At 40.5% G+C, this 22,751-nt stretch overlaps 2 protein-coding genes across 2 annotated transcripts; both read right to left on the reverse strand.

Annotated features, from left to right (window-relative positions):
• Window positions 1-1,349: 1,349 nt before the first annotated feature.
• Window positions 1,350-8,225, reverse strand: LOC139411923 (zinc finger protein 3 homolog). The gene is made up of 2 exons (XM_071158684.1): window positions 7,973-8,225; window positions 1,350-4,225 (listed from the first exon to the last, which is right to left on the reverse strand). Exons 1-2 carry the CDS (start codon window positions 8,160-8,162, stop codon window positions 3,330-3,332), a joined length of 1,086 nt encoding a protein of 361 aa, XP_071014785.1. The 5' UTR covers window positions 8,163-8,225; the 3' UTR covers window positions 1,350-3,329.
• A 2,915-nt stretch (window positions 8,226-11,140) lies between these two features.
• On the reverse strand, window positions 11,141-21,215 carry LOC139411924 (coiled-coil domain containing 180). Its single transcript, XM_071158685.1, has 37 exons — window positions 21,125-21,215; window positions 20,859-21,028; window positions 20,547-20,635; window positions 20,308-20,417; window positions 19,977-20,105; window positions 19,773-19,883; window positions 19,594-19,689; window positions 19,339-19,502; window positions 19,037-19,156; window positions 18,837-18,916; window positions 18,657-18,745; window positions 18,258-18,377; window positions 17,979-18,152; window positions 17,734-17,849; window positions 17,472-17,604; window positions 17,326-17,368; window positions 17,096-17,223; window positions 16,822-17,006; window positions 16,550-16,725; window positions 16,268-16,448; window positions 16,002-16,148; window positions 15,758-15,902; window positions 15,523-15,639; window positions 15,306-15,401; window positions 15,065-15,151; window positions 14,693-14,871; window positions 14,396-14,466; window positions 14,103-14,166; window positions 13,880-13,957; window positions 13,712-13,781; window positions 13,411-13,555; window positions 13,150-13,310; window positions 12,595-12,732; window positions 12,377-12,488; window positions 12,186-12,291; window positions 11,902-12,043; window positions 11,141-11,768 (listed from the first exon to the last, which is right to left on the reverse strand). The coding sequence occupies exons 1-37, from the start codon at window positions 21,182-21,184 to the stop codon at window positions 11,634-11,636; spliced, it is 4,467 nt and encodes a 1,488-aa protein (XP_071014786.1). The 5' UTR covers window positions 21,185-21,215; the 3' UTR covers window positions 11,141-11,633.
• Between the last annotated feature and the right edge of the window lie 1,536 nt (window positions 21,216-22,751).

The following is a 22,751-nucleotide window of genomic DNA, read 5'->3' on the forward strand; positions in this document are numbered from 1 at the left end:
TTGCAATCACATTTCTCCACCATGTACCCTTTTAGAAAATAAAGACAAGTACAAGAGACAACCAACTAGAAGCCATTATCAATCATCTGCCAGCAGAGGTCACATAAGACAACAATGTTAATCTTACCAACAATGGCCTCCAGTCTTCTTATTTGGAGGCCCTCCTTGGCAACAGGTAAACAAAAGAGGAAGTAGAATAGGTAAGTATACCAATATGAACATACTGTACATGTGCATACAAACATACTTATTAGCTAGCAAACAGAAAACAGAGGCTACATAGCTACATTTCAATAGGTCGGTGCTATCTGGGGTCCTTGGGACATCCCTACCTCATTAATGTTGACATAATGGGTAAGGGTTAGGGTAGGGATGTCCCAAGGATCCTGAAATAGCACTGTACCTTCTTGGTTACCTTAACTTTTCCAAAAGGGGGTGAGATGACACAGGAGTTGAGCAAATCCAAATGAGAATCTCCCACGGAAATTCAGGCTAAGGTTTTGCGATGGTTTGAATGGTCAAAGATGGAAAAAGTACCCAATTGTCATACTTGAGTAAAAGTAATGATGAAATAATAAGTAAACAATTATTCAAGTAAAAGTCAGTCACCAAGTAAAAAAAACTGGTTTTTACTATGAATCAAATTCCTTATAACCAGTTGAATGATATGTCAACATTTAGATTCTCCCTAAATAGACATACCAAAACGTAATTATTTTTCATGATGGCCATAAACAATAACTGGTCATGTTGCATAGTTTAAGATAGGTCTTGAACATTGTTGTATAAATTGCTGAGGTGTACTCACTTCTGAGGACTCAATCTCAAATATTATGAAAAATTATTTTTTATTTCCTATTTCCCATAAAATTGAACTTGAAATGACAGAAATTATTTTAATATAGTAACACCTTTCCCTTTAATAATTTATTTTACGGTTATAACATACTTAGTGACAACTATTTCATATAACTTACAGCAGATAATTGTCTACTAAATGTCCTCCAAGAGGCAGAGACACCATTAAAATGTGTGCAGACTCGTTACAACTTCAACTTTAAGCAAGAAGTGCTTTTGTCCGTCTGTGACCAAGAGAAAGTGGTCTTGCTCCAATTCTATTAAATTATTGTCATTTTTTAATGTTGTGAGAGCTCAATCTGGCAGACAATATCACAGCGAGATGAAACCACAACTGTTGGATTCGCTAGACGGTTTATTTATGTAACTTTTATTTAAAATAGGCAAGTCAGTTAAGAACAAATTCGTATTTACAATGACGGCCTATCCCGGCCTAACCCAGACGACGCTGGGCCAATTGTGCGCCGCCCTATGGGACTCCCAATCACGGCCGGTTGTGATACAGGCCTTTTAAATACTGCCTCCCAGGCTGGGCTCTGGCTAGGCCAGAAAGTCTGACATCACTCCCTATGCAAATGTAGAGGTAACCAAACTGGACGGCACAATTATTAAAACATTTTTACATTTAAAGGACAGCGAAGGGCATACTCCAACACAGACGCCATTTCGATCAGAAGCATTAGGGATGGCCGCGCGTTCTCTTGATAAGTCCATGAATTGCACCATTTTGCTGTCTTGCTTCAGAATTCTAAATGTAACAAGTACTTTTAGGTGTCAGAGGAAATGAATGGGAGTAAAAAGTACATATTTTCTTTAGGAATGTAGAGCAGTAAAAGTTGTCAAAAACATAAATACACAAGTAAAGTGCACCATTCTTCAACAGTATGAGGTATGTTGAATATCTTTGCTCCCGTTTGATGGATGTGGTGGGGTGTGCCATGATCATATTGCTATTTACAGTGTGGAAAAAGTACCCAATTATCATACTTGATAGAAAGTCACCCAGTACAAATCTACTTGAGTGAAAGTTGAAGTATTTGGTTTTAAATATACTTAAGTATTAAAAATAAAAGTATAAATCATTTCAAAGTCCTTATATTAAGCAAAACAGACAGCAATATTTTGTTATTTATTTATGGCTAGCCAGGGCCACACTCAAACATAATTTACAAGTGAAGCATTTGTGTTTAGTGAGTCTGCCAGATCAGAAGCAGTAGGGATGACCAGGGATTTTCTCTTGATAAATGTTCCTGTCCTGCTAAGCGTTCAAAATGTAAAGAGTACTTTTGGGTGTCAGGGAAAATGTATGGAATAGAAAGTACATTATTTTCTTTACAAAAGTAGTGGAGTAAATCTAAAAGTTGTCAAAAATATAAAAAGTAGTACTTCAAAGTATTTTTACTTTATAAAAATCCCTCATCCATGCATGATATGGATTTTAGTTTTCATGCCCAGTCAAATAAACAAAATCAATTGTTTATTTAAATGTTTCAAATAATATTCCTAACATAAAGATAAAAAGAGATACCTACTTTAGAAAAGAAGAGGAGAATCTTTAAGTGTCAACTTTATTTCTCATCTCCCAATACTAATCTCTCCTTTAACCATTGAGGTTTTGCCTTCATTTTTCACATCATCATTTTGATATGCCAAGTGAGTCCAAGTAAAAGCTAACATTTTATATACATTTTTATGCTGGAGTCAAAATCAAACATCCGAATGTAGTGGAGGTGATTTTTGATTCCCACCAGTTTCCCAAGGTCAGTAGGACAGACATCAAATAATGCAGTGAATTGATGAGTTCAAGTAGCATCTACAGAGGACTGCAGTCAAATATCCTGTATGTCAAACTAATGAGCAGGGACTCCTGTTGCAAAAAAATCCTCAAATTTCTCTCTGTTAGACAACTATGTGGGCATCATGCAATATTCTCAGAGATTAATCATTAATTTATTCAGACCCCCACCAGAACCGTGTCTCCACTTGGAAGTTGAAACATGTACCTCTCAATCTTCTGTCTGATGCCCACACAGGGTACAGTCATGTTTTGTGCATGCTCTCCATGCATCCTCTTAGGGTTTCATTTGTTTTGAAGCATCAATCCCAAACCAGTGGTGAAAGATTTGCTACTATTTTAGCAGTAATGTGGTTTCTTCCCCTCTGTGACTCCTCATATGCCATTTCATTATATGCTTATTCAGATTGGATTGCTGAGTGAAACATTTGTCACAATCCTGTCAGCGAAATTAATTATCACCCGTATGAACCGTCATATGCACTTTCAGATGACTTCTTTCTGTAAAATGTTTGTTACAAAGATGACATGGATGTGGTTTGTCTCCTGTGTGGCTCTTCATATGAGATTTCAGATTTCCCTTTTGAGAAAAACATTTTCCACAATGATGACAGCAATGCGATTTCTCCCGTGTGGCTCCTCATGTGCTGTGTCATGTGTGAATGCTTTGCCACAATCATGGCAGCAACACAGATTCTCCCCCGTGTGGCTCCTCACATGTTGTGTCATGTGTGAATGCTTTGCCACAATCATGGCAGCAATATGGCTTCTCCCCTGTGTGGCTCCTCATATGCCGTGTCATGCAATCCCTTCGAGTGAATGCTCTGCCACAATCATGGCAGCAATACGGCTTCTCCCCTGTGTGGCTCCTCATATGCCGTTTCATATAATCACTTCGGGTGAATGCTTTGCCACAATCATGACAGCAATACGGCTTCTCCCCTGTGTGGATCCTCATATGCCTTTTCAGAACTCCACCTCGAGCAAAACATTTTCCACAATCCTGACAGCGATGCAATTTCTCCTCTAGGTAGCTCCTCATATGGGTAATTTGTTTAGAGTTGGACCTGATAGGTGATTTCCTGCTCTTAGAGCTTTGTACTTGTTCTGTCCGCATCCTTTTTGATTTCCGCGTCTTCAAAGCGGACAGAGGTCCCTCACTCTCATTCCAGTCAATAACTTCACTATTTTCACCCTGAGCTGCAGAACAGGCTGGATTTACTGCAGTGATGGGCTTATAGTCACTGGCTAGTTCTGATGAGTCCTCTTCCCCAGGTTCTGTTTTGATCTGTTTAGTGGAGGGGTCTCGGTCTTTGTATTCTTTACTTCGGGTTATGCTCAAATGTGAGGACTCGTCATACTCAATTTTCACACTGAAAGGAATGAATACAGAGTCTTTATCATTCTTCAGCTCTTGAAATGGCTCTTCTCCATGGCTGGTCATAAGTTCCTCCTGTTCCTCTTTAATCTGTGTGGGTTTTGAGTCCTGCTCCAGACTGAGGCTACATTCTTGTTCACAATGGTTCTGCTCAAGGTAAACCTCCTCTTCAGAGACTGTGGTTTTCTGGAGATCTGAAGGGAAGGAGAAAGAATGTATTTGAAATAAGGGTTTCTGTAAACCTGGCAATATTTCAGGTGCAGCGAACAACTAATTTACCATTAGAATGCACATGAAAAGCTTTGTATGCCTATTTGGACCATTCAATGTAAATTCTTCAATATCTACTTTCATATGTTGTTACTCATTTGCAACGCTCATGGAATTACTAATGTAACGGAATGATCAAGGTGTATGTACACATCCACCCTCTAAACCACCATAATCACAAAGTTTTTCAACTGGTCGCTCAGAACAGCATTGTTTCCGTTTAATGAGACGTTGCATGTTGTGCCCCCTGGATCATATTCATTAGAGCACACCGCAATAAACTGTAGCAAAACATTTTGCAATGTACACTCAATGTAGCCTTGGGTTCTCAAGAGCTCCCCTAGCCATGTAAACTGGAACCTCAGCAGCAGAGCTAAAGCTTGTGTCCGAGGTCGTGCATTGCTGTTTAGCCGCAATTAGGTTATTTTCGATTAACCTTAACTTAGCGACACTTTCTTCATTCTCAATTTGAAAGTCACCGATACTTGCTAAACTCCCATGGCTAATTGCAGGGGGAACTTTGGAATATAGAAAAGGATTTGTCATTAAATTTGTAGCACAAATTTATTTTATTTAATAACAGAGCATTTTCTAAGTGAAAACGTTCCACCTGCAACTAGCAATGGGAGCAACACAGGTGTCTTCCAAGTCAAGGATGTAGAAAGTATTGCCATGTAAAGGTTAGTTAAAAAACAGATGACGGTGATTTTCATTACCTAAGCCACGGGTAATCAACTACTACTTGAGAAGGTCCGGTCACACAAATTTCCAAGATGGCAAAGTTCCAGATGGATATTGTCATTTATCGTACAGTATGTGTGTTCATACTGTACGATACGTGACTCAACAAAATCAATGGAGGCCCCTGGACACGAAGGGTGCGTTCATCTGCCCAGGAGTTGCTGACGAATGCCAGATCTTACAACGCCAGGACAGGTATTTTACGTATCAGCTAACTGCATCCTAATTATAGCAATCTGGTGCCTGACCGACAACGCGGTCAATGACACGCATCCATTGGCTAACGCATGCAACTGCAACTGTAATCTGGCAATGATAACTACAAGATTTAGATAGTTGGTTAGCCCAGGGTTTCCCAAACTCGGTGCTTATTTAGTTTAAACCAGCTAATCTGCCATAACGGATATCAGAATTGGCTTCGCTAAAGTACCCAAGCAAAGCCAAAGGAGAGCGATGCCGAGCTCCAGCTAGCTACGTGTGCAGAACCTAGCCCCCCTTCCACAAGCGCCAACATTTGTATTTATTAGGCACCAGCTACTCTTCCCGGGGTCCAAACAAATTAAGGCAGCTATACAATTTAAAAAACATTACAATACATTCACAACAGATTTCACAACACATTAAGTGTTACTACCACATACAGTTGAAGTCGTAAGTTTACATCCACTTAGGTTGGAGTCATTAAAGCTCGTTTTTCAAACACTCCACAAATTTCTTGTTAACAAACTATAGTTTTGGCAAGTCGGTTAGGACATCTACTTTGTGCATGACACAAGTAATTTTTCCAACAATTGTTTACAGACAGATGAATTCACTGTATCACAGAATTCATTCATTTGAGTCAATTGGAGGTGTACCTGTGGATGTATTTTAAGGCCTACCTTCAAACTCAGTGCCTCTTTGCTTGACATCATGGGAAAATCAAAAGAAATCAGCCAAGACCTCAGAAAAAAATTGTCCTCCAATAATCGGTATCAGTGTTGAAAAATCATAATTGGTCAACCTCTAATTCCAACCACTGCAATTTAGCTGGTACACCACTGAAATTGACATTTTAACTTAGAATTACTACCACAAAGACGATTGCCGGTCCAACCACCATCAAATGTCAACTTAAATAGCCATGTCTATTCTATTATCTCTATTTCAATAGGTTTCCTATGGAGTATTGAAGATATCATTTAAAAACAGGGATGTGCAACTGTCAGCTCCCATTTATTAGAATACACAAGGTGCAATTTCAAAATGTGGTTGTGCATCAGCAGTTTCTCGTTACTGACAGTCACTCAATTAGCCCATGTCAGCAAAATATTTTTAGATTGGTAAATTAGTCTAGGGGCCAGCTATCTAAACTTGTAATCATGATCGAATTACCTACTGGGTAACCTCCATTGGTTTTGCTAGTCACTCTCACTCAAATTAAAACCAGCAAACATCTAAAACTGCACACAAAAAAATCCACAACATGTAGTATTGCATTACATGAGTTTTAAAATTGCCAAATTCTCTCTCCGCCCATGGCAAGTGTAGAATTGCAGAAAACGTACTTTAATACTGCAACATTTTCTGTACCCCCCCCATGGCAAATTGTGTAGAATTTCAGGACATTTACTCAAAAACATCTATTTTTCTCTCCACTAAAATGTTTTGCTTGCAAAGGTGGCGGGGGCCCCAAAGCAACATTTCACTTAGGGCCCCCCAAAAGGCTGGCTCTGACTGCATGTGTGGGTATGGATGTGGGTACGCAGACCCGTGAGCCACTGCAGTCCCTCATGATGAGTTCAGATTTTTTGTGGCCCCCACACCCATCAAAGTTGCCCATCCCTGATTTACAACAATAGATATTCTCATTCAAGTCAACATTCTCTGATGTGTGGACCTCCAACCCTCTTTGTGTTACCATTTGAAAGTTGTTTTTAGAACATTTATCAGCCTAGACATGACACCCACCCTGTCTCAACCGATGGCGGGCTCAACACAAAAACCTTAGATCTTAAAAATGGTCTAAGCTACAACATATGCAGAAATGTCTATTTTTGTTGTTGTTGATCATTTAAGGTAAAAATACATGTTATATCTTTTCCAGTGATGAAGACATGGATGGCTCATGGTATGGTGGGTTATTATGCAAAATGGGTCAACTTTGGGCACCTCTCTCATAAATGTTTTGGCATTCAAGTCCAAAAAGTCACTTTCTGACCACTTCAACCATGGACAAATGTGTATGGAAAGTTTCATTCAAATCAAAAGGGGTGCAGTCAAAAAGTGATTGAAATCAAATGGAACAATCTCAAATGGCTCGTTTGCATAAAGGCCTAATGTAGCTCTGATTGGCGTATTTAAAATTTTAAAAAATTGTCCAAACGCACGGCCGCATTCCCACTCTATATTGCTATAGCATTTTCACAACTGCCTTAGTGTATGTAATTCCCAAACAATAAGAATTGACGAACACTTAGATTTGGTCATTTTCAAGTTCTCGCTTGTCAGAACATTATTTTCAAACGTTTCATTCTTCCTGGGGCGTGTACATGAGCAGATTTTATAATATTTCATCCTGCTAAAATGCTGTCAGCTCCACTTTAAATCACCGTAGAGTAAGTGTGTATTTTGCATTTGAAATTATTTTGTAATGTGATATGAAAGTAGAGGGATTTATGTTTCTAGATACGTAGCGCAATTGAGAATTAATTCATGTTTAGACAAGAGTATTTGACTGTTTTGGCTACCAGAGCCAAGTCGCTTTTATAAAAGAATATGCAAGGTCCTTATAGGTACTAAAGGAGTAGCCTAACGTTAGGCTCCTTTAGTCCATTATTGGGCTAGGGCTCCCCCGGTCCGACGCTACTGATCAACAAGAAATAACCCATGTTTAATAGGGAATTAACGAATTGCCAATGTTTAATGACGAGACGTAAAGTGTAACAAACCTGCTCTATGTAACTGTATCTCTGGTAGAAGGATGAAATCAAGCAGCCTCTTTACACAGTCGTTCTCCTCTTTCGATGGGGAAACATTTTCCTGGTACTCTGTTATGGTCTTTTCAACCGCTCTGAATAGTTTAGGACACGCTCTAAATCGTTCGTTGAAAATCAATCTCAACAACTCTATATTAGACATTTTCACACAATGGTTGGTAGCTATCTAGTGTGTTATTTCTTCTTCTTCTTCTTCTTCTTCTTTAAGCTTAAATGACAGACTACTACAACCTATTGGCTTATTGCCGCCACCTACTGTGCGAGGAAATGAATGAGATTTAATTTTTTATTTTTAACATTGCGGGAAATGGGTATGTTGTTCTTTTCCATGCGGCAGATATATTAGAGAAAGGGGAAAATAGGAATCCCTGTGGCCAATGACACCCGATCAACCTTTACTCTCTGTCTTTGGTACTGCAAATTCAGCGCTCCGATGTTTTCCAGACTAGCCAATCACAGGAGAGTCCCTTAAAACACGCCATTCCTGACCGGAAGTGACTTTTTCGTAGCAGATTAGGATAATGAACAATCCGTAATATTTTTAAAAGCAAGTCTTTATTTTTGTATTGTACGGATAAAAGTTCCGACTTATTTAATTCAATAAACTCATGCCTGTTCCACAGATACTGCGTTTTGGAAGTGTCAATGGGGAAATTATATTTGTCTTTCATTTGGTACCAATCGGTCAGCAGGTGTCGCTATTTTAAAAGGCAACTTTAAGGGTCATAGACAGTCATGAAGAAGATAATGCGCAGATTATGCAGATAGTAAAAGCTTTTGGTAGATGTCAACCAAATTAAATTCCCTGTTGTGAATATTTATGCTACCAATAACAAGTCAAGTAACTATTTTATTTAGAGACATTGAGAGGAAAATAAGTCAAATGTCAACATTTCTGTAGGCCAAAGTAATATGGGGTAGATATTTTAATACAGTATTACATGATAATCTAGATAGATGGCCTCCTAAGGATAGCAACTAGGAATATATGTTTAAGTGTAGGTGTTTTAGATATTTATTATATAAGAACTTATATAAGAAGATGTTTACATGGAGTACCAAAGATGTATCTATTGAATACCGTATTGAATTCTGGCTCATATCTGAAGTGATGGCTGACAAGATTGATACAGTCGCAATTTAACCATCAATTTAACACACCACAAAAGGATTTCAATAAAGATAAATATGCATGGTTTGTCAACAACAAAAAAAGTTAGTCAAATTTACTGAAAATGTAATAAGACTTTACTAGAGAATTGAGTATTTAAGAAGCAAGTAGCAGGAATTATTGATAAATATTGGAATCGTGCTTGTGATATGAATACCTTTGGAAGTTACTGGGAACTAATGAAATTTGATAAGGCTTTTGGCTATTTCAGTGGGGAAAGAAGTTGCTTGTGTGAAAAGAATATAACATCATAAATGGAATAATGGATTATACAAAAAAATCTGATCTAACGAATCAGGAATTACTGGAGCTATCATCCATGCAAATGCAGTTTGACCGTATCTATGAGGAAAAGGTCCGGGGAGCGTTTGTAAGATCAAGGCAAAAATGGATGTAAGAATGCGAGAAAAATACAAAATAGTTATTTATTTTAGAAAAAAAGGCAGGTGAAATGAATTCTGTATGTAAATTAATTATCAATAATACGCCCAATGAAAATCCTAAAGAAATCTCTCAGCATGTTGCCCAGTTTTATCAGAATCTGTATACATCAGCCCAGTTAATATGGATTCTTTCTTAAACAATGTAGAAAACATTGCTCAGAAGATAATGATTTCAGGGATTTTTGTGATGATGAGTTATCTGAAATGGAAATAAAAGATTGTATTAAAAGCCTAAGGCACTGCATCGCAATGCTTGAGGTGTCACTACAGACCTGGGTTCGAACCCAGGCTGTTGTAACAGTTTAGACCGTCCCCTCGCCCATCCCGGGGCGCGAACCAGGGACCCTCTGCACACATCAACAACAGTCACCCACAAAGCATCGTTACCCATCGTTCCACAAAAGCCACGGCCCTTGCAGAGCAAGGGGAACCACTACTTCAAGGTCTCAGAGCAAGTGACGTCATCGATTGAAACGCCATTTAGCGCGCACCACCGCTAGCGATGAGACAAGATAGTAGCTACTAAAACAATTGGATACCACGAAATTGGGGAGAAAAAGGGGTAAAAAAAATACAATTCTGGTGACATGATACTTGACTGCCGTCTCGCTCTTATCCATAATAATCTCATAATGTACAGTAGCCTACCTGCACGTGCCAAGACCCGTAGGCACATTTGCTATTTAACACAACCGTTTTTGTGACAAACCTATCCGTAGAATTGAAAATGCGATAGAAACACAATAAACTTTAGATTTTTATTTGGTATGTGAAAACTTAAGCAGTACATTTTTGTGTGCACTGTCATCATGCAATTTATTTATCTGCAACAAGTCAGTTTGGTGGAAACATATCACTGGTAGGAATGCGCATATTTACTTTATGCAGATTCTTATTGTTCTCCTTTTTCGTGATATCCAATTGGTAGCGTCCTCCGAAAACCTGCCATGGTGCACTGCTTCTTGACACACTGCTCGCTTAACCTGGAAGCCAGCCGCACCAATGTGTTGGGTGAAAGAAACACTGTACAACTGGAGACTGTGTTTAACCCGGACGACTCTCGGCCAATTGTGCGCCGCAGGTCTCTCGGGCACGGCCAAGAATCGAACCCGGATCTGTAGTGACGTCTCAAGCACGGCGATGCAGTGCCTTAGACCGCTGATATGTTGGCCTTCCATGGTGACGTCACCATGCGGTAAATTAGATAATAGACCAGAGGTAGGTAACCATGGTATGGAGTGTGCAAGCGCTTCATGTTTTTTATTTTACGGACCTGGAAGACCAGGTGTGTTGAATTTAGTCCATCACTGAACTGATCAATTAGCTCAGTTGGTCTGGTGTGGTGCCTAGTTAGATCAAAATCCTGTATGGCACATACCCCTGGAATAGACCAATAAGAAGAGTTCCAAACCTCTCTGCCAACAACATTTAATTTTCTATTTATTTTTGACCATTTTAATTGAAAACAATCACGGCAAGGTACTTTAAATTGTTACCCAGAAATGATTTGATGATGGCATAAAAAATGGCTACATTGGACCTTATAACAATTTCTTAACGTGGAATTATGAAGACCACAACACTTGAAATAAAAAATTATGTATAACAACAACAAAGTTGCATTCATTGTAAAGAGTTTGTCTGGGATTCTATCCATAGCACAGCTCACTGCAGTCGAAAATGCAGTTTTTGAAGGTAATTTCAGATTGATCTGACATATACAGCATTTACCGAACATTGCCTTTAAAAGCCATAGTCTACAATCTGCGATCTGATAAAATCACGGACAGAATTAACACAAATCTACGCTCTGTGTATTGAATATTGTGTTTTATAGCCAATATTAGTCACACATATGCAATTTTGCCGAAGCAGTATTTTCAATCCCTTAGAAAGAAAAATGCAAACCATGATTTTATTTGTCACTGGAAATCTCATTTTAATCTAGTCTAGTCCTGCTGTAGAAAACGGTGAGCTCTGGTGCGGAGTTGCTAGGTGCTCACTCAGCGTTGAGCTGGGTCAGAGTGTTCAGTAAGCCTCTCCAGTGTTCCTCCCAACACTGCACCTCCGTCCTCTGGACCTGGCTCTCCTGCACGGCCCGGGCCAGCTCCTCCCTGTGCCGCTGCTCATAGCACTGTGGGCCCCAAACCAAACACACACATTACAACATCCTATTTAATTGAACATTCTAATATGTCATTATGTATTATAGCTAGCCTCTGGGTTTGTCTGCTCACATGTCTGAGGTTAATGCCTTGGCCTCCTACCTGGTACATAGATTCACGGGCCTCCACTGCTCTCAGGTGGCCTAAGGTGGTCTTTGCAGTGGTGATGGAGGCTGTTTTCTTGCATGGTTGCTCCACTGGACCATCAGTACTGGATCCAAAGTTAGAGATTCCTGGCCACGTTCTACCACATATAATGTCATATATGGTTACATTTCCAGGACTGTATTAATCATATTCATTTAAAGAGGTGCACAATATGAAAATATTACTGCAGTCTTTACTGTACCATCATATTGTGCTTTTCACTGCCAGACTGCGTTTACCTGCTGCCTCGTTGTATTAGATGTGCACTTTGCTTCTCCTCTAGCGGAATACCAGCTTGTTTTCGGCGAATTAGAGTTGTGACATTTTCACTCTTCATTTCAGCTTCTACAATTCCAGATCAGATCAAACAAGAAGGCAGTTATTTTGACTTTTAAATCAACAAGGCTTGCGAGGATGGATGGAGACTTACGGCCAACTTGGACCTCATCTACGGTCAGGAGGTTGTCCATCTGGAACAGCAGGTTCTCTGTCAGAGAGGTGAGTGCTCTCACAAACTCCTCCCCATGTTTCCTCACACATGCCTGAAATCCACAAAATGATGTGCATCCATGAGACTCACAGCCACCAAATTGCCAACTCCCTACTGCTGATAAGGTGAAAACAGATGTGGATATGGTCAGTGCTTACTTGTAGCTCTTGCAGAGTGTTCGTGATGGCATTGGTCAGCTCTCTTTGTCTCTCCTCTTCAGCACGATTCAAGGCCTCCAGCTCTTTCTCACAAGCAGGATGGCTCAGACGCACACTCAGCTTGCCACTGTGCTTTTTCTGAAAGGACAAGTTACAGACATGAATTCCTTTCCACACCAGGAGATTCACTAGTATGACTGACTCCCCTCCCATCCCCCGTTGGAATATATTTTATAATGCATCTTTCCTCCACTGAGATAATTACAGATTTCTGAGTGAATAGATTTAAAGATGGCTCTATTCAATCCGCGCTGAAGGTCTGCTTTATAGCGCGATTGATAGTTAAAGACAATGTTCCCGCGGTCGCAGAGACTGTATTCACTGTAAATACTGCATATGTCGGCTCAATCGGAAATTGCCTTTAAATTTTAACGCAGACCTTTGGCGATACGGATTGAATCCAGCCCATGGTTTCCACTCTATTGCTTTCACCAATCTTCCCTTGTCAGATCAGAGATTTCCTCAAGGAAAAACATTTAAACAAGGCGACAGTACCTTCCTCCCCTCGCTCTCATGCAGAGTGATGCCTAGCTGTTGACGGATGTTGTCCGTGTCCTGGCTCAGGCTCCCCAGGTGTTGTTCTCCCAGTTTAGAGATGAGCACCCCTGGCACCTTGGAAAGACCCTCCTCAATGTCTTTCAGCTGCTGTCGGAATTCTGTCCAAAGTCAGGGAACACGTGACAGGAAGGAGAGGAAGGGGGAGAAAATGTGCCTCAACTGTACCCAATCGATGGAAATGCAAAAGTCCATGCTAACCTTGCAGACAGTTGTTGTGGTAGTCCTGAGTTTGGCTCTGGTAGACGAGCAGCCTTTTGTTAATCTCCTCAGCACATTGTTCAAACGTCTCCTGGAGGTACTGAGGCCTTGTGATAGGCCGGCGTTCCTTCTTCTTATAGAACTCCTGATCGCCACACACAATTCAATTAGTGTTACTGGCAATTAACATTGGGAAGATTGTGATAATTGGGAATATTAGACTTTACTACAAATAACATAGGATCAAATGACACATGGCAATATTGGGTTTAACTGCAGATTATAACGAATGAGCTGTTACCTCAGCAACCAGGAGAAGAATATCATTGGTCTTCCAAAGAATGCTGGTTATCAAACTTTTGAAGGTAGTTCTGAAAGAATGACAGAAGTGAGAGAATTTAAATCAGTATTGATCTGCAAAGCATTGATCTCAGTAAGGCATGCTGCTGTGCTATTAAGGACTACTCACACGCCATGTGTCTCTGGTTTGGGACCAAACACCTGGAATCTCTTGTCAAAGCGAGTGGGTTTAGAAAACCTCTTCACACTATAAAATAAATAGATGAGAGTGCTTAGGTCTCCATGTAAACTGACCAGCAATACTAAGCTATACAGGAACTCTACTGTTACTACAAGTGATTTCTGCATGATTGTGCTCCAGTGATAACGACACAGAGAAGGTTCCCTCTGACCTTTGTGCACTGACAGATTCGGCAGAATCCCCTGACCTCTGCCCAATAGGAGACGACAACCTGACTACAAAGAGTACAGAGGGACAAAACATTACATCTTACTGGAATCAGCATGACTTTTGCATTTGTTCTTATCCTTGGAGCCAGACAGACCACATAGTACGTTAGTATAGCTAAGTACAAACAGCAATATTGCTCAGAGTCTGGGCACCAGGCTAGTTCTTATTGGCTAGATTTAATTCCATCATTCCTCTGAAGTGGGTGACATCATTGTAAGCCAACATGGCTGGTACCTGTGACTGCTGCTGAGACCCTCTCTGTCGACTCTGAATTGGCTTCCTGGGTGACTTTAGGCTTGCTTAGCCTGAGGAATCATCAGAGAATGTCAGTTCTCCTTTTCACTGCATTTCTCATGTAAAAGATAAGTCATTAAATTGGCCTATTTGGACCTAATACATCTCGTCTTTGACCAGGGAGTTCTGACAGCCGCTTTCCTAAATGGATACTGTCTATATGAACATGATTCTCTATGGCCTTATAAACAGAGTTACCGATTGTATTATTAGAGGCTGTGTGAGCTTCTCTCTGACCTCAGCAGTCCCCGGATGACCCCCACGGCCACATCATCCATGAAGGACACCCCCATGCGGCTGGGCTGGAGCAGACCGTCTATGGCAGGGCTTGCTGACTTGCGGGACTTTGGGCGTGCTGCTATAGCGAAGGCCCCCTGGAGAGGGCATTCAGGCATCAGTACTGCCATGGAAGGGTTCTGCACACAAAACACACTGCATTAAACCCTAGCTGGACCTCAGTCATGATCAATGCAACAATAAAAACTATGGATCAACAACAACATAGTAAAATCCACTGCAGTCTATTTCTCATATAACAATGTGTTTTTGGGTAAGCTGTCTTTATGTATGTTTATATAGAAGACTTTATATCCATTGCAACACACTTACCAAAAAGCATTGGAGATAATGGCATCGTGCCCTCAATTCCTCTATTATAGACCACGTAAAAGTGAAAACATCATCTGTCGTCACTGTCTACAAGAGGGAAAATGAATGAACATATATTAGGAAAAATAGTACAAATATGCTGTTATTGATGCGAAAAAATAATGTGCTATGCTCTGTCTAGTAGTCTTTTACAAAATAAAAATATAAATCAATCAGCGCACATTTGGATTGAGTTTAGTACCTTTTCTGGACTGCTTCTGGCACAAGTATCTACCAAACTTTTTAACTCTGCCAGGAGGCTGTTGATTTTCTTATTTTGCATGTTGCTCTTTGTTGCCTGTAAAATAGAAGCAGACACATTTTGACCTGTGTATGTTAAGATATGAGTAATGGCAAGAGAGTAAGACGGTAAACGAGAGATATCATGAGAGGCGGGCAGACCAGATATAATAATGTACCTCTGTTTTTATCTGAACCTGTGTATTTGTTAGCATTCCTTGGATTTTCTCCAGAAACTTCAAATCCACTGTCAAAAAGTGGAATTTCTCCTCAAATCTGTTTATCACATCCTTCGCCTAAGGGGTAAATGCAACATTGGTATGGCAAAGCTCAGCACAAATATGTAACACTGAAATAATCTGGGTCAAAACAAATGTAATGTGATTTTTCTTTGAGCTTAGTTAAAGTTCATACCAGCTCCAGACACTTGGACTCTGTCCCCTCCATATCCAGCATTATGGCCTCGTCGTTGGTGTCGATACGTTTAACCATTTTCTCAATCCGTTTGTGATGCGCCTCTATCTCTTTGGGTGTGAAGTTCCCTCCATCTGAGAACAGCCTGCAGGCATAAAGGCCATCCTTTACCAAATAATCCGTACTTTGACACCCTATTAAAAAAGTATAGAGGAACAACTCAGGATAGAGGAACAACTCCTACTTAAAGGATTTGATTAACTGGACGTTGGTCTCTCTTAGGCCATCCAGCTTGGACTCCAGAGTCTGTCTGAAGTTTCTCTGTGATGCCTGAATGATGTTCATGTGGCTCTCCAAATTGGATTGCAGCGTACCACATAGTCCAACCAGCCTGAGGACAGAGATGAGCAGTGATGCATTGACAAAGAGAAAAAGATCAACAAAAGTCATCATTACTGCACATAAATGGATGTTCTAAACGTTTTGTTAGATAACCACAAATGTCCTTACACGTCTGACTTGGTGGCATAGGTAAAGACATCCTCCATGCTGTAAATCTGGGATCTGAAGTCCTCAGTCAGTTTGTGCTGTCGAATCTGGAGTTCGTGGAAGTCCGTTCGGCAGTTGCCAAGGGCCTGCAAGATGCCTTTACAGTGCCTATCCACACGATCTCTGTGCAGTACCAGTTCCGCTAAAGAGGGCAGGCAGACAAATGTACATACATTTACAGTAAACTACTGGGAGGACTGTTTATTTAGAGTGGACTTGGAAGGTGAGATGGGTTAATCTCACCAGCACGGACATTGTGGATGTCCACCTCGATTCTCTTAGCCCGTGGTTGGTGGAGGTGCAGCCGGAGATCCTGCTCTGACTTCAGTGCTTCCTTCTTGGCTGCCACAATATTCATCGTGTTGGTCAGAGCAGTCTGATATCTCTCTTCGAGGTGATTGAAAAACAACAGACGTATACTACGAGGAAAGAGGGACATTGTTCAGAAAGAGGCTCTCCTTCAACAGTAAATAATGACTTGTACTACAGATAAATGGTTTTATACAGGCCTGTACTCTTTTTGTAGATCCGCAAGAAGACTTCTGGGGAACACAACCAACTCCATCTCAGATGGAATGGAATCCTGCTCCGTGTCCCATTGAGAGACAAAGCTCTGACCGTTGTACACATTGCCTTTAGAGGTGCAGAATGTCTCACTGGACTGAGAGTCAATAAACTCCCGATGGGAATCAATGACATCCTACAGCAAGGAGAAACAATTTATATTCCATGCCTACACTGCCATGGTAAAATAAAAGTAGCAGTTTGTGTTGTTGCATGGATTTGAACCTCAGTGTCAAATTCATCAAAGGATGAATGTGCTGGATTTGGACTTTTCTGGAATCCTCCCGGACAACGTTTCCTTCCCTGTACAGTGGTCTGTCTTGTCCTCTTCACACTGGCCCTCCCACTTAAATCTATTGATCCAACATCCCACAAATGTTTGCTCATACATAGGATCCTGAAGTAATGTCACAGCAATGAAATTGAATGCTGCTAAAGGACAATATCCAACTCACCAAGGTTTATGACGGGATAAAGGGAGCGAAGTTCCTCAGAGTCCTGTGGTTAAAAGATAGACCCTTAAAGTTATTAACAAATAGTCTGTACAAGGCTAATCGTTATAGTAATAGTGGTTTGCTTTACATCTTAGATCGTACCGTACCTGACTACCGGTATGTATCTCCTTGACGTTGAAGAATCGACTGACAGCAAAGCTGTAAGAGTGCAGCTCCTCCAAGACCATGGCAGGATAACTCTCCACTGTGTCCACCTCTTCTTTGTAGAAGTGCATGTATCTACGGAAATCATACAACAGCTGTAGGAAATGCCTAGTCTGCATGTGAAGTTGAGACCAGGCTCAGAAAAAACTCCTTCTGTCGAGAAATACTATTATATTTCTGGAAAAACAGACAATAGTAGCTTACACAAGTTTTATTTCATCCAGGGAGTGTAGAGCCTTCTCCAGCGCGATTTTGAGTGCCTCTTCAGTGCTCTCCTGTCTCAGTCTGTCCAACATAACATCAAGATTAGCCTCCTTCTTCTGGAAAACAGACAGCAGTGGGAGTTATCAGGGTACCTTGTTCTGCTATCAGTATCCTTGATCCTTGTGGTGGCAGGGCAGTGCTGGGGGAGGGGGGGGCTGGTGGTGGGAACTGGGAATGAGGCTCACCTGGATTTCATGCTCCTGACTGTAGCGCACCTCGTCCAGCTGGTCTTGCAGCTGCTGCTCCCTCCTCTGCAGCCCAGCACTGTGCACCTCCCACAGGTGAGATGCCCCACGTGTGAATTTGAATAGTGACTTACTTAGCACAGCAGCTCTCTTGGCCAAAGACTCAAACGCTCTCTGGGGTAAGAGACGGAAAGTCAGGGCATTACGGAACACCAACCTTTAACAGGATGAATAGAAAATACAGTGCTGTTGTTGTCTTTCTCTTTTCCCAGGACTTACATCCATGGTGGCAAGGTGCTCCTCAGTCTGGCTCTGGCATTTCCCAATCAGAGGCAGGAACTCAACATTAACAGTATCCTGGATCTCTTCTGGAGAAACCCCATATGTAGTAATCTCTTTCTAAGTAAACCAATGGAAAGGAAAATGTGACTTCGGCATGGTTACAGGGTACATTTCCAGATTTGCAAATGAAATGAGAAATATTTATAATTCAAAGATAATATAATAATAATTGATTTTATTGGGGCAGATTCAATGAAAACATTGACACAATGAATTATCAAGGGTCAGGTGCACTGCAGATGCCTTAGCTCGTGCTAATTTCCAGAATCAGTCCCAAGATGTGCTTTAAATAAGATGATCTAAAAGGTGGAAAAGAAAAACATGACCGATATGTACCTTGACTTGTTCTACCTCTGCTAGGCATTCTTGCCAAGTATTTTCATAACAGGAATGTAGCTTCCTCATTGATTCAATGTGCATACAATCTGAGGAAACATAGAAATGTAACACAGAACAAGCATATAAACTTGTATATAAACATAATATTAAGACAGTATAGAATAAGGATTTGCTCACCAATTTGCTCGTTGACAGATGACAAAGAGTTATACCACTCAGCGATTAGAGTCTTTGAACATCTTGGAGGTATCATGGCACTACAAATAAACCCAGACACAATGAATCAATCATTGTCGTCATATCTGTCTAATGTATCCCTAACAAAGTGTGACACACTGACTCATCTCACAACAAGGGGAAATTGCCTGCTCACTCACATGAGTGACTGAAGAATTTTGATGCGTTTTTCTCTAAAAGATTGCTGTGCTGCACTCATGGTGTCCAGAATAGCTTGTACGTCCTTAGGACCCTGGATTGGAGGGCTTCCCATGAAATCTCTAATGCCAAAAAGTTGATGGGATTTAGAAGTGAACCAAGAATTATGACGCCACTAAATACCACAACTCAAATATAAGGAGGCAGACTTTTTTTTGGTAGTCAAAGTTAAAGACAGAATAGCCTACTAGAAGTTCCATGGAAGAGATTAATTAATTTGTTGAACACTGAAGAAACAACCTACTTGAACCTGCTGACCACACCAAGGACCTTAAAGCTCTTCCAGTCTTGCAGTTTGTCCTCCCATCTGAGTCGGTGGAATACCTCCTTCTGTAGATCATTCTCCATCAGGTTCAGGTAGAGCTTGGCCACTGCTCGTCTATTTGCTAGAATAGCCTGGTTTATCATCTGCGGAGGGAGGCGACATGAGTGTCTCTGTGCACTGCAGTTAGTGTCATTTCTACACTACCTTGATGATAATGCACCAAGAAAATCCTACCATGGCTTCTCTATTGATTAGTCGGTGGATATCCGAAGGCATTACGTAGCAGATTTTTTCCAGTTTCCCTGTGTATTTTCTCAGCAATGCTGCAATCTGGACACCAATAGAACAATGTCAAGAACAATATCAAGTAATTTACATAGTGATCATTTATAGTACTGTTCTATAAGACTCACCATGGCTGTTCTGTCAGACTCATACTTAGCCAGGGTATCATCCAGATCCTTGATCCACTTCCTCCTAATCACTGACTCTTGTTTCACTGTATCCCAGAACTCATGAAGTCCCTGTAAGAGCAGTTGTGACAATTCAAATTGTTGTTGTTGGTTATTTATTCTATTGATGTCATGAAAAGAAAAGCCATTTAAGGCCATTCTGACCTGTAAGGTGAACTTCTCCAAATCAGAAATATTTTCAATCCTCTGCATTTGTCTCTCCACATTGCCATCATACACTGAGAGTTGGTGCAGCACCTCTTGCCCAGTTTGCCTGAATAATGTCTCATACTCCTGCGAGCAATAAGGCATTGTGTCACTTCTAAACTATTAGAATTATAGTAATAATTATAATTACCAAGCCATTACATTGAATAACTCAAAATTGTATTGTACCAACTTACAGTAACTCATGTTTTTGTTTATTATACTATGCCTATGACTGCTTCAATATATAAACTCAAACTTGGTACCGTTGTGAATATAAGGTGCCTACCACACTGAGCACAGAAAGGTCCCTGTACAACTGTGCCACAGCCTCTAGGTGGTTCCTCTGCTTTTTCTCCATCAGGCGGTCAATGATATCTGACCCTGGCTTTTCTGCCACTGCGGAGATAAGAAGGAAGGGATCAATAACCTCAGGCAAAACAAGCACAAGTCTGCATTCGCCTACCATCACTCATCACCCACCCTCTTACAATGTTTAAGCCTGCAAAACTTTAGTGTGCTACTTGCCAACATGGTCAGGAAGTCCTCGGATCTCCTCCTCAACAAGCTGCTCCTCACTCGTCTGGCAATGCTTGATGCCTGAGAACAGTTGGTCCCTGTGGTGTCAAACAGGGTCAGACAGACTCACACACCCTTCAAAAGTACATGAATATTACAAATTGACAATAAGCGATGACCCACTGGGCACACACTGGTTGAATCAATGTTGTTTCAATGTAATTTAAATTAAATTAAACATAGAATTTACATCTGTGCCCAATGGGGAATGTGTTCTGAGTATGTATGAAGGATGCAACTTGTATTCCACAGTGCCTGTACCTAACTGCCATTTCTTCTGAGCATTGGTGGGTTTCAGCCTGAAGAGTTCTAATCCGCTGCTGCAGACCAGTGTCTGTGTCCCTACTAAGAGGAGGGTTGTCCCTTGGTAAGAATCCTTCATTAGTCTCACGTTTCCTCCGAGTATCATGTAGAGACCTTGACAGCTGAACCTGAGGATAAAATTGATGCGTGGCATTAACGTGCAACAACATAGACACTACGAAACTTTTAAAGCATTTCATATCAATAAACAATCCATAGCCTACCTGGGCGTCAAACATCTGGCGGTAGACTTTCCCACTTGGAATGACACGAGTCTCAGCCATAATGTCGAGACAGGAGTTTTACGTAGTTGACCTAAACATGCAATGTAATCAAGCAGCTACTGTAACGTTAGCTAACGTTATTTGCTACTTCAGTAACGTTACTTTGCAAAACAGCTCAAGCGCCAAGCCCTAGCCATAGTTGAAAATATACATTGCATGACAATACATTGTGTTATATTTTAGCTATATAATATAGAGTTAATACTTATTTGGCTATCACGTTATTAGCTCAAGTTCGATTGAGTTTAGCTAGGATGCGAACTCACGATACCATCCGAGCCAGGCAGAGCGTCCATTCGTCGCTATGACAACATATCCTCGAAGCCATCTCGGGTTCGTTTGTAACAAGTAAACACAGAGTTTCAAAACCCAGAGACGCAACATCGAGAGACTTCCAGGAACGCTTAAGCAGACCAGACTGGGCTTTGGGGGTTGAGAAATAAATAAGAGATGTGAAAAATTCTTCCTTAGCTGTTAATTTTCTCAAAATCTGAAGGCACATCCTAGATTCGAGACAATGTCTTAAGTAGTTGAACATGTTATTACTCCAACCTTGTGAAAGTTACAAACTGACCCGCTTTCAAGTCATAAACCACGCCCATTTCTAAAATGTATCATCTTAAAACATGATTTTAAAACAAAACTGAATCCTAACCTTAACCACACTCCTAACCTTATGCCTAACCTTAAATTAAGAGCAAAAAGTAAATGTTAAGTTTTCTTGAATTTTTACAAAATAGCTAATTTTGATTTTGTGGCTGTAGTAACTAGTGACAACACCAACTTTTCTTTGCCTTTCGTATTAGCTACATTATCCACTTTCCTCTGCTTTTGCATGACAAAAAATGCACATTAAGAAGTACAAGCAAAGATATTAGAGGAAGGCTTCTATACGGTCTCTGGTACATGTAACTTGCATACAGAAACACATTCATCATGCAGTCACAGTTCAAAATATTGCAATTTTATTAAAACAATACAAAGACTAAATATATACAGCACCATTCAAAAGTTTGGGCACCGAGTCATTCAAAGGTTTTTCTTTATTTGGACTATTTTCTACATTGTAGGGTAATAGTGAATACATAAAATCTATGAAATAACACATACTGAACCATGTAGTAACCAAAAAAGTGTTTAACAAAACAAAATATATTTTATATTTGAGATTCTTCAAAGGAGCCACCCTTTGATGACAGCTTTACACACTCTTAGCATTCTCTCAAACAGCTTTGTGAGGTAATCACCTGGAACGCATTTCAATTAACAAGTGTGCCTTGATAAAAGTTCATTTGTGGAATTTCTTTCCTTCTTAATGTGTTTGAGCCAATCAATTGTGTTGTGACAAGGTAGGGGTGGTATACAGAAGATAGCCCTATTTGGTAAAATACCAAGTCCATATTATGGCAAGAACAGCTCAAATAATCAAAGAGAAACAACAGTCCATTATTACTTTAAGACATGAAGGTCAGTCAATCTGGAAAACTTTGAAAGTTTCTTCAAGTGCAGTCGCAAAAACCATCAAGCGCTATGATGAAACTGGCTCTCATGAGGACTGCTACAGGAA

The sequence above is a fragment of the Oncorhynchus clarkii genome, chromosome 6, assembly GCF_045791955.1.
Source record: "Oncorhynchus clarkii lewisi isolate Uvic-CL-2024 chromosome 6, UVic_Ocla_1.0, whole genome shotgun sequence".
In the NCBI taxonomy this organism is placed as follows: Eukaryota; Metazoa; Chordata; class Actinopteri; order Salmoniformes; family Salmonidae; genus Oncorhynchus; species Oncorhynchus clarkii.